General features: G+C 41.0%; 1 protein-coding gene across 1 annotated transcript; it reads left to right on the top strand.

Moving 5' to 3' along the window:
* Positions 1–11,126: 11,126 nt before the first annotated feature.
* LOC6525055 lies at positions 11,127–11,707 on the top strand. The gene has a single exon (XM_002100858.3). It carries the CDS (start codon positions 11,258–11,260, stop codon positions 11,618–11,620), a length of 363 nt encoding a protein of 120 aa, XP_002100894.1. The 5' UTR covers positions 11,127–11,257; the 3' UTR covers positions 11,621–11,707.
* The last annotated feature ends 1,307 nt before the right edge of the window (positions 11,708–13,014 follow it).

The following is a 13,014-nucleotide window of genomic DNA, read 5'->3' as shown; positions in this document are numbered from 1 at the left end:
ATATAATAATATAATAATATAATAATATAATAATATAATAATATAATAATATAATAATATAATAATATAATAATATAATAATATAATAATATAATAATATAATAATATAATAATATAATAATATAATAATATAATAATATAATAATATAATAATATAATAATATAATAATATAATAATATAATAATATAATAATATAATAATATAATAATATAATAATATAATAATATAATAATATAATAATTTACCTCTTAACATACCTGGTCAGGTCCATGGTGCACTGCATCCAGATCCACGACGGGATGTCCACATGGCCTCTGGAACCACTATCACACACACAGACACACAAACTACTACTTTTACTAACACATTTGAACTTCCGGTCAACTGATCGACGATCTGCCAGAGCGGCTATCCCATGAGGATTGAGTCAGAACTAATTGGGAATTATAAGTATTGGTGGACGAAATTTTTTTTACATTACATGAATTATGTAAATTAAGTAAATTATAATGTATACAAAATTACTTTTGATATGTTTAATGTTTTGCGTTGAATGCTACCTATGTTTCAATGTTAAAAATCATTGTTGCACATTCAATGTTCCAAATTATTTAAATTGTTATGACAAAAAGCTATCTATTTAAAGCAGTAAAAAATCTCTCTTCTTATTGATATATATCAAAAACGACTATGACTTCTCAAAACAATATTTGCATTGTATTAAAATCATTTACCATGCTAACTTACATTTGAAAACGTGGGCATTCGAGGGTTAAAGCGTGCGTGGCTTTGGATTTTGTTTAGCTTAAATCAACACATCCCGACGCCTACACGCCCACCTCGCCAAAGATACTACAAAGCAACCGCATTGGGATTGGATTAACATTCTGCCAGGATCTCTAGCACACTCATGTGGGACAGGAGGAAAAGCGGCAAGGATGCGGCTGAGACGTCTAAGACGTCTAAGAACTGAGTGCCATCTTAGTTGCGGTTGAACACTTGCCTGGCTTGGCGGAAAAACTGGGTGGCGGCAAAGCCGTGTGAGGAAAATGGCAGCATGTTTGAATATTTGAATACTTGATACTTGATTTCTTTTATTAGGTGTCCTTGTTCCCGTTTGCCTCTGTGTGTGTGTGTGTGTGTGTGCGCTCTTCATTTTCAGCCTCAATCACAAATCAGTCAAAGCAAAATTTATGCAAGCTTCGTTCACATCTCGATGGCATTTAATTCCTCTGTCTTTTTTAATCAACTCAATTTATCTCACACACTCACCTCTCTTCTGAAATAATCATATATTATCTAAAGTTAAAACAAATAATTCAATTTTAATGGCATATCAATTTCATCAAATTATTTGCTCAAAATGCTTTTAGTTAAATTAGTTTTACGCACATTTTGTATGTGGCTCAAGCAAAATATCCATTATTTATTGAAAGGCTGAAACACAAAAAGTGATTTCAATTTGCTTGATTTAATTGAACGCAAATGCCTTTTTATTTAGTGCAGAAATATGGCATAAAATAATTTTCTTAGCACTTATCGCTTAAAAGCCATGCTTTTCGTATGAAATCTTTATAAAAAAAAATATATATAATTTCCGTTGGATTTTTTCTTTTTTATTTTTGTGGCCGGCTTAATTCAATGTTGAAGACTCGTTTTGGGTGGCGTCTCATCGCCATGGCAGTTGTCATCGTCCGTTTGTGCGTAAGGTCGTGACACACATTTGACAAAGAGGACCGACCTGTCCTTTGGACACCACTCACCACCCACTCCCACTTCCACTCCCAGTCCCACTCCGCCTTCCGCCTCCCAGGGACCAGTGTCCATTCCAGGGCCTTTGTTGTTTAGGTTTTGGGCTTGATTAGACTCCAAGTATGCCTAAGCCCATGCGTGGTGGCCATGTGGTTGCAAGTGGGTGTTGCTGGCTGTGGGTGGTTGGGTGGTTGGGTGTTATGGTGGTTCAGTGGCTCGGTGGCTCGGTGGCTCGGTGGCTCGGTGGCTCGGCTTGGGTGACCTTGCTGTTGGACCGGTCTTGGAGCGGGGCCAAGTCAAGTCAAGCAAAAGAGCGCGACCATAAAAGTGGCTCTCGGAAATGGAAACAGACATGGAAACGGGCAGATAAAACAATAATTGGAAGTGGGTATGAACCAGGAAATTACGTATCTCCAAATGGCCCAGGTAAATTAGTTTTGTTTAGCTTATGTTGCCAGCATATCATACTTTTGAGTTGTTAGGGACAAATATCTATGAATTATGAAAAAAACTAAGAAAAAACTAATTCACTTATCTACAGTTTTGCCTTACAATGGATGCAAGGATTATTACTCATACGCCTTGTGGGCCTGGGATTTTTACCAGTCAAATGAGGACGAAAGACAACATGAGCTGGTGATAAAGGGGGGTGGTGTGGGGTGGGGTAAGGCAAGGCTAGCATAATAATAATAATAATAAGAAACAGAAGCAACAACAGCAATTAAAACGGCGGCAACAACAAATAGAAATGTGATGAAAATAAAAACAGAAGTGAAAAGACGTCATTCATTCTCTAAACTTACCTCTCTTGGGCATTACACTGCACGAAATCGTGGCTCAACCAGTACTTTTAAGCTAAAACTTATGGTGGAAAAGGGTTTTGGATTTAGTAACTACCTCTACGTATTTTATAAGTAATTGGTAATATTCATGGCTTAAAATGCAAATAGGTAAGTGCAGCTTTTCTCAGTGATCCTGCCACCATTTGCCCGCTTTTAATGACGCAGTGGCAAACACTCGGAAGGCGTCGACCCACTTGGCACAAAAGGGGGCGTGGTGAGTGGTGGCTCGCACGCGTTCCATATGTGTGTGTGTGTGTGTGTGTGTGTGCACATATGTGTGTGTGTTTGTGTGCGCGCTGAGCAGCTGTTAAATATTTGCTCAGTTCTTTTTTCGTTCTCGCTGCAACCATTTGAAATGTATTAATAATTGTCAAATGTTTAATTAGCCAAGCGAACACAAGCTCAACTCGTTCGCTTGTTCGCTCGTTCGCTCGCCAAGGAAGCCATTCCAGTGCCCCAAAGGAGACAGCTTTGTCACGACACAATACACAGCGAGAATAACCTATGAACTGGAAGTGATCATGAACTGTGATGCAATTTCTTGATTTAATTGTTTTTTATATGCCGAACTATACAAATATACTTTATACTTTTTAACGAATCCAGTATACCCTTTTCATCTACGAGTAATGGGTACATTTTTCTGGGTGCACAAGGAGACAGCGGAACATTTTACCGGCGCCAAAAATATGCGTTAAATGCTGGAACAGCTTCAACGCAGCAGCATTTGATCCCCTCTCTCCTCCCTTGCTTAAATCACCCCCGCACCCCCGCACCCCCGCACCCCCGCACCCAGCAGCTATTCTAGGCACCGCATTAGGAAAGCGAAAAGGAAATATCCTGCGCCTGGGACTTTTCCACGTCGCCAGCGGAAGCATTCTGTAGAGAGAATTTCCCAGAGTGCGATATTGTCTGTACTTCTCGCATGCTAGAGATTTTGTCATCAACTGGCTGGGAAAAGCATTTAAATGGTATTCAGGCAAAATGTCAGACATAACACAGATATGCAGTAGATTTGTAGAAATATAAGATAGTTTTATTAAACAAATAAATAACAATTTAGACATATTTATTTTTGCAGCTAATTAAATTGGAAATTTTTGGAGATTAAATAGAAACGTTAAGGATTAATTAAAAGGATTAAAGCTTGCGTTGTGATTTAAAGAAGAATTTAAATCAGCTTTAATAAGGAATTTCCTGTATATATATGTACTTGTTTCAAATTGTTTCTGTACTTTAAATTACACACCCATTTTATAAATATCCACGGAAAAGCTTCTGTGTGTTGGTAAGTTTTATGGAATTTAAGCCGCATTAAAATGAAATTAAATATTCATTCTGAAATTTAACTGGCAAACACGAAAAGGAAGAGGAAAGCGGCCAACAAAAGCGATGATAATGATAATAATAATAATAATAATAATAATATTGACAACAATGACAGCGCAACTGACACGATTTCAGTTAAATGACAGATGCAAAAATAAGGACAGAAAATAATGGCCGCGAAACAAGAGAAAAGTCAAATGGCGTTCGTGGGCACTTTTTATGTCTACTAATTATTCATTAAAGAACAGATTTCCCATTTCCCAGCATTACAAAGACGCCGCAAAAAAAAAAAAAAAAGAAAAAGACAGAAGACGGAAAATTGGATTAAAACTATCAGTATGCCATTATTTCTGCCACTTTAATCTGGTTTTAATGTTCAGCATTTGCCATGTAAAGTGCATAATAAAATTGTAGAAAATTTAATTATGCGCAATTAATGCGCATTAAATGCACGCAACAGCAGGCGGCAAGTGATCCTGGCCCGCGAAGTGGGGAGTGGGCGTTGTCCTGTCCAGGGGGGCGTGTCCATTGATGTCGGCTAATTGACTGCCATCGAAGTGGGCGGCGTGGGGGTGGCATAACCAAATGCTCGGTCAGCTGCTAATTAACATTCCAGCGATTGATGTGGGCGGAAAAAAGGCAACGATTCCATGCCATCTAATCCAGATTGCGAAGGCTGCCATGTCCTGTCCAAGAAGCGGCTGAGAATGGCTATGAATCAACAGAAAGCGCGACCTTAACTGTCAATTAAAAATCGCCCTCAAAAGTAGGCAATTCATTTATCACAGGAAAGAAGCGAGGGCAGTGTGCTTAGAAGTAGAAAAAGTTAATCTTTTCTATATATGGTATATATTTTTTCATTGAACTTTATTAAAACAAGATGTTAATTATAGATTACCCAGGAACGCTCTTTCCAGCTTTAGCTATGGAATACAAATCATTACAAAATTTTATGTTTTACTTCACTGCAATTTCGCACAGCTGTCGTTTGACAAACGACTGCATTCGAAATAATAGCGTCTATAAATTGATAAAAATAAGAATACTACATGCCTTAGTAAAGTATCAATTTTGTGAAAGAGCTTACTGACTTTGAAGTGCTTAAAGTAACCAGTTAGGAGGAGAAAATACGTGTAGTAAAGCAGTAAAGCTATATCAATTTCCAATTCTAATAAAACTTATTGTGAGACGCAGAAAGTGCTCAATTTATATCTATTACCGACATAAGCGTTCCAGAATTTCGCATAGTAAAATGTATTTAAGTAGGAGTCCTGACCGCAACTGTGTCCTCTATCGGATGCATTATCCTTGCCGTGGCTACAAATTTATGGCGAGCCACCGGCTACGTTTGATTGCGAATATTATCTTATTTTATGTCAACTCCTTGCCACTTCCCGCTCCTTTTGAAGGCCATCAAATGCAAATGTTTATGGCGGAACACGCCCCCTTTTCCGACCCACAGCGCCCATGCATTTTGCATGCCGATGGCATTGGCGTTCGCTTTTTATGGGTGTGTGCAGTATTTATGGCCCAACTATGGCACCTGCCCCTTGCCGCGGCCACAATTCCATTTGCCCATCAATTTTTTCTTATTTAAAAAATATATTTAATGAAATTCCTCTCTGCACGTTGACTATTTAACTTCTGTTGCGATTTCATTTCCACAGCTGCACGATAGAGAATTAATGCCCCCGCCGGCGATCAAATCGATATGAAATTGCCTGTGGCATGTTGTAATGGCTTTCAATTGATAAGGAAAAAAAAGGATATAGTAACAAGCGTAGCAATAGGCCAACGCACTTTCTTGAATGTCCTGCAATCGCAGCTTATCAGAAATTTGTACTGCGATTTGTTTTGCACTCCCGGCACATTTTGTATTCGTTTTGCATTCGAGTAAATTTCATTTTGAACAAGAAGTTTTCCAAAACAAAACTTTGCCCATTGCACACACATGTTTGTAGGGGAGGGAAGGGGGTGGAGGCGGTGGCATGAGTGGGCGTGGCCGATTGGTGACCCCATAAAACTTTGAGCGTTCGACCGGCAGAAGCCAAAACAATGGCATAAGTCATTTTTAATTGCCTTTTATCGAGCGCATGAATGGGGATATTTCTTTGGTAATTGGAAAATATTTTGCGACCCTTACGGGCTTCTGTTCACTTGAAAAATAGGCATATTTAGTATTTATTTGCTTTTTGAAACGTATATATATATATAAACGTATGGAGCAGCAAATAGGCTTAAATTGAAAAATGGTATTGATATTCTTGTAATAAGTATTCGTTCTTAGATGCATAGGAAATGGCTAAATCTTAAATCTACAATGATTGTTAACTATTAATTCTGAATATCTGAATGAATGTATTGTTTCGAAATAGTTTCGAGTGTAAACACAGTGTACGTTTCTTTTTTTCCACTGTATTTTGGACGACTCCCGCTGCTTGGCCACGCTCAACTTATTAGTGTCATTTGTTTTTTTTTCGGTTGGCGGGCAAAGTCTGAAAAATGACAGGCGCCGCAGCGCCACTGACATGACAGACATCCTGTTCCCTGGGAAACGGAAACCGGACAGCCTCAGCCTCAGCCTCCCCCCACCGAATTTTCCCATTTTCCCACTTTCCCAAAATTTTTTCGCTTTTCCGCCGCGCCGCACAGCACTTTCCTCTCATTAGCGTGCGGCCATAACAAGTAGCCGACCCGTTGACCGTTGACCATGCGGCTAACTTATGCAAGTTACTTACCTGTGCTTTCACCTGACACCCCACCCCTCCCTCCAGCCATCGGATTTATGGGCCTGGCCATTAATCAAAGCCAACAGCAGGTCCTGGTTTAGAGCCCGCTTTGATTGCCGGAGGAGCCGCAAATTTATGCCCACTGAACGGGCCCGCTTGAACATTCAATTTTTGAAATTGCCTGCGAAAATGTCGAGATTGCAGATGGCTGAAATATGAGTTTTGGTCCAAGAAAGATGCTTGTCGATAATTATTGCCGGCACTGCCACTGAGGATTCCTCCAGGGAAATGTGGTCATTTCCCTACGGGCAGATGTGGGTCACTGAGGTTGCCCCATAATTGGAGATGGAATGAGAATCCTTTTTCCTCTTTTATTTTCCCAGCTGCATTCGGTTCTTGGCATATTGAGGGTGCACATGTTTGCCCACATCCCGTCCAGATTGGCGCTTCTACAGTGGTCCGATGGTCCAAAGGAACTGCAATAAAATAAATATTAAATATTAAAATATTTTCTTTATTTTTCCAAATATTTGAATTATGTTTTAATAATGCGTCGTAATTGAAACCTTGAGTTTTGCAGCATTTTCCAACGACTTGATCACCACGTTGGCCTGCATTTGCATATGTTTCTCATGCGTGCGGTGAAATGTGTGGGCGTAACGGAAAATCAGGCCATGCAGCTGCTGGAAAAGTGGGCGTGGCGGGAAAGGGAAGGGATGGAGACGCATTTGTACGAGAAGTGCAGCTTGTTTGTCTTGCACTTGCGACTGTCAAAGGATTGTCAGGACATTGTCGCATTGATGAAGCGTCTTTTTCGGTGCGGAGGGAATGGCAATCGCAATGGCGATGGCTATGGCGATGGGGAAATGGGGTTTGGGTGCGAGCCTGTCAAAGGATAAATCGCATCAATCACACGGCACCATGTGTCGCCTGTTGGCTGAAACAATAACACGAACGGGGGGAAAAATAAAGCCAGCGAAGCACAAGTTCTCGTACAAATCTTAATACTTTCGCCACTTCGGAGTTTTCATTAGCCAGTTTTCCTGGCGAATCGGCAAAACGAGACCGTTCCAATTATTCGTCGGCTCCTCTCTTTCCTATTCCTTTTTCTTATTTTTTTCTACCCTTTCTTTTTTTTTGTATATCTGTATTTTTGTTTTATTTTTTTATGATTGCTGCCGGGACACGTGGCTCCACGGCCGGTTTACCCGCCAAGCTAGAGGCACATAAATCTTCCTGTTCCAACGACGTTTGACAGCGGTACTCATATGTCATACCGGCGTGGTTGTTGTCCTATATATCCTATATAGCCCATATCATATATCCTTGTTGGTGTGGGCTTGTTTTGGATTTCATGTTTAACATTTTACAGCAACGACAGCAGTTTGACAGTTTCTAGTATTTACGTTGGTTGGCAAAGGAGTATGGTTTTTGAGGGGCAAACAAAAATAAAAGAAGACTGGAATTCGTGGGATAATGTCCAGATGAAAAATGATCTCTACCTACATAATATTCTCTGTAAGTGCAAACATATATAAATATTAATTCAATTGTATTACGATTTACTTGGCAAATACAACATGGCGTATGCGTAATACATTTTCATTAATCACTCATACGCCATGTTGCGGTCACAAATATTATACGGCTCCATTTTAGGGTTAAGCAGTACACACTTGGCTAAATCACAGTTTCCAAAATGCTCCTAATTTGCTGGGTATCCCAGTTAAGTGGCGGGTCAAATTGATAACTTTGATATATTGTTTGGCAATTGAAAATCGGCCAACAATGAAAATGCAGTGAGGGCTGTGTGGGGTTAAGCTGCAGCATGCAGCATTGGCAAATTGCAGTTCAAGTGCTTAACTCGGCTCATTTCAATGCAGGCCGAACGGCAGCACTTATTGTTAGTAACGGACACTGCCAGCTGCAACAGCAACAGCAAAAGCAAAAGCAACAGCAAGAATGGCAGCAGCAACAATTAGGCTATGTAATTACGCTCAAAGGGGGTGGATAAAGGGGCTGGCGCGAGGGGGGGGGGGGGGCGGAGCATAAAGTAGCGCCAAAAGGAAAACAATGAAAGCAGCCCCAATAGCCAAGCACTGTGAAAATGGTCAAGACTTTGGACTTTGGCTCAAAAAATTCATCAAACTACAAAGAATCATACAAAACAGTAGAATGTTTCCTAGTTGAAACTATTATAATTAGCTAAATGTTTAAGGCATTGTTTTATTAATCACAGTATTTATTGCTTGCGCAATTTATTGATATAATATTTTGGGGTCTTGTAAACTATTTATTTAGTCTCACTTGTCTTAGAGAAATCTTTCGCTAAGTGAAACGGCAGTAAAGTACTGAAGTGGCATAAAAATAAAAGCCAACACAGAAAACAAAGGGCAGACATATGACAGAACAAAGAGCAGAAACACTGCGAGATATCCACATATCCAGAGACATGTCCACTGCATTTGCATTTAAATGGTGGGAAATTGTGGGCGTGGCCGGGGGACGGGCAGTGAGTGAGAGTGCGTGCATGCTAACGATACACAGAAACAAATTTGGGTGACCTAACGAAATTTGACAAACTGAAGTGCACAGCAAAAATGTTTACGCTGCAATAAAAAGTATCACCGAAACAAAGTAGTTTTGATTACTTACTTAATTCACATACAATTCTTACTTATTCTATGAATTTGATAAGAACACAGCAATTATTTCAGTGTGCGCAAAGCGACATTGAGTACAGCAAAATGCAATACAATAAACATGGAATGCATTTTGGCCCCGCCTTGTCTGCCTGCCCGCGTGTGTGAGTGCGTGATTGCAGAATACACCACATCATCAGCCGCTTCACCCACTTTTTCCCAACCATCCACCATGCAACCCACCCACCATGCAACCCACCCACCCAACTGCTACTCAACCCATTCACAAGCCATTGACCAAAATGCCCAATTTGGTCAACGTTTTGAAGCGTCTACAGGCCAAAGGCAACAGCACATCAAAAAACAAAGGGGTAATCCCAAAACCAACTACAAATATTACTAACAATAACTATTAATAATACTAACTGTATTTAATAACTATATAAATATTTATTTAAGTATTTTGATATATGTGTGCTAGCTTTGTTTTCAAACTTTGTGCATGAAGCTGAAGATATGAGAAAATGGTTTGAAGTTATATTTATGATCAAGGCAAACTATTGTTAAAATTTTTTTTTGTTTGTTTTTTAAATATAAAATCGTATATAAATCTTTTTCATGGTGCATACCCCCGTAACTTGACCCCCAGCCACTGTTCCACACGTAGCACGTAGCACGCATTTCCAATTTAAACTTGAATACGCATAAATTAGTGGGTATTGCCAACTTGGTAGCAACAACAGTCGCCCCGGGTGCAGCAACAACAATGGCAGCCATGATGACAGGAGCAGGACATGTACCTCTAAAAAGGCCAAAAGGGGATGGTAAGGGGAAGGTCGAAAGTGGTCGACAGTGGTCCGCAAATTGCTGCAACAGATATAGTCATAAAAGGGAGCACTCGCCGCCTAATGCATGTGTAACTAAAACAGGCGTGAAATGTGTGCAACTCAGTGGAGCTGTTCCAAGTTCCACGATAGGGAACTTCCAAGTGGAAGATAAAGAATATTTAATTGGAAATACCCAATGTGCTAGAATCCTTTGTGGAGAAAGGGTTGTGATTAATCAGTCTTTAAACTTTTGCAAATGGCATAAGATAAGTTAGAGAAACAAAAAAAAGGGGCGAACTTGCAGGGTCGCAGGATTCGCCATCCCCAGGAGTGTAGTGACCCAACCCACTGTGCTGGCAAATGGCGGGGTTGGCATATTCTGGGCGGGATGCGCTTCATTAGGCATGTGTTTGTTTGTGGCCTGCGGCCCGGACCGGAGCTGACACTAGAAAAGTTTGACCAGCCAGCGGATTGCTATTGCTCCCCTGGGCGGCGTCCTGGACAAGTCCTTCCTCCTCCTCCTCCTCCTCGTTCCTGCTACTCCTCCTGCTGCTCCCACTCGAAAGGTCGAAAGATGTGGCGCTGGCAGCTGCGAAACAAAAGTGGAAATAAACGTGGAACACGGATTAGGGTTTGAGTTTTGGGCACTTGAAACGGGGAACTGGGAACTGGGAACTGGGATTCGGCGGCCCCTTTACAATGCCACTTTGCTTAATGGCCCGATACTGAGCTTAATCGTTTTGTTTTAAGTTGGCATAAAAGGCCATAAAGGAAGTGCATACATCATAAAATGTTTCTTCGCTTACTGCGCATTTCAATGCGAATCTCTCTTTATGACCAGCCACAAATTAGCCATCGAGCATAAAAATAAGCGCTTAAGTTCAGTTGGAGTTTTAGTGCGCCGCATTCTTTGTTATAGTAAACCAAATTAAAAAAGTTCCAACAAAAGTAGCCATTGTGTTCACTGTCATCTCGATTTGTACAGATTTCGAGAGAGCGATGGTCAGTTGAAATCCATTCTCGATACCATTCGGATCGTGGCCAAAAAAAAAAAAACTAACAAAATTCCAAATAAATTTTTGTATAAAAAAAAATAGGGAACATTTTCAATTCCGTTCAAATTTAACTGTGCACTATGGTGTGGAATACGCTATCATTCTGGGACGGTCAGCCAGTCACCTCGCCGGTGTATCCCCAGATGGGGGATGTGTGGAATCTCAATACCTCCGGCTACCAGCGTTACAATCATCCTCAGTCCCATACCCATACCCATACCCATACCCATTCGCCACAGAATTACTATCAACGGATGGGCATGGGCGACATTCGCCAGATGAGCTGTCCCATGCCAAACTACTGTCCTCATTTCCGGGAGCCCGGATTGGATGATGTAGATGCCTTCTATGCCTACAACGGCATGGATGTGAATCAGGCCTATGGCGGTGGATCACGACCTGGTCAAGGTGCAGGATCTGGAGGGCGGGGCGATTTCTGGTAGTTATCCGTCCACCATTTATTGGCGTATGCTTCTTAACTTTCTGTGCGTTTGATCTATGGAACCATTAAAATGTTTTATTGAATAGTATTCACCTGTTGGTTTCCATCTCTGAAAATCTTTTTTTCGTTTTGCAAGTGCAAGTGTATATATTGTGATATATTGCTTGTATGTGTCGAAATCGCAAATGAAAAAGTAAGAGGTGCAATTACAATTTGCCGAAATGAAAGTCGTAAAACAGTCGTTGCATTTCGATTCCATTCGATTCGATGGCCTTCCTCCTTGGGCATCTCATATTTCTGCAATTCCCATTTACGGACAGGCAGCCTGCAGCCTGTGGCCTGTCATGGCTCCTTCTTAATTGATATGCCTGCGCAAATATTTTCCTATAATTAAACAGTTGTCCGGCTCCAGGATGCCCGGATGCCCGGATGGCCGGATGCCTCGATCTCTGGCTGCACTGCAGCACTTAATGGCCTGGCCACAAGCATTTGTCCAGACGATTGCTGCCACTGCCACCGCCGACGTTGCCTTTCACCAGCTTTTCATCAGCCGTTCACCTGACTGAGTACTTCGCCGGAGGGCGCGGCGGTACGGTAGGCGTGGCCGAGTGGGTTTCCTTTACGGATCGAAGAGCAGGACTGCAGGCGGACTGCCGTTACGGCAATTTCGGGCCAAGTAAAACTTGATTAATGTCCGCTTTTCAATTGCGTCTTTGTCGTACCCTGTAGCAAAACGATTACGGCATAACATATATTCAGCTCAATTCAAGATTAACGATTGCTTTTTAAAATTGATATGTATCTGGTGGACCGAGATTTAATTTAGCAAAAATGGAATAGTGTTTCTGTGTATAAAGATTAAATTTAATTTGTTTCCTAAAATAAAGCACACATTAAGGGGTAACTAATGGGCTTAATTATTGTTTGTTCTTCTATGCAATTAAACCCAAAAAGTATTTAACAACAATTTCAGTCGAGTTTTCACTCGTTTGGCTGCAAAATGTAAACGGCAATGGGAAAAGCGGCGAGTCGAAAGGAAATGGCCAAGCGCAAAAGGCGTTCAACTTGAAACACATACACAATCATATATATAAAAATATATATATATATATGTATGTGTGTGTATATATGGAAGGCTTCAGGGAAATTCCGTTCGCTTTTCCTGAGCCCCCTCTCCCCTCCCCCCTTGTCACCGCCTTGCTCCATCCATTGTCCATCGCATTGCTGGCTGTGTCAAAAACGCGTTGAAAAGTAACAGCAAAACAGAAAGTGACAGCCGTAAAAAGCGTTAGACTTGCCATCTAGCAGCCATTTTGCGACTGACAAATATGTCGGTAACTGTTGCGAGGGGGGCGGAGGGGGGCGTGGCAAATCGGGAGGCGACTGGCAGATGGA

The sequence above is a fragment of the Drosophila yakuba genome, chromosome X (assembly GCF_016746365.2).
Source record: "Drosophila yakuba strain Tai18E2 chromosome X, Prin_Dyak_Tai18E2_2.1, whole genome shotgun sequence".
Classification (NCBI taxonomy): domain Eukaryota; kingdom Metazoa; phylum Arthropoda; class Insecta; order Diptera; family Drosophilidae; genus Drosophila; species Drosophila yakuba.
This window is presented reverse-complemented; position numbering and strand designations above follow the sequence as displayed.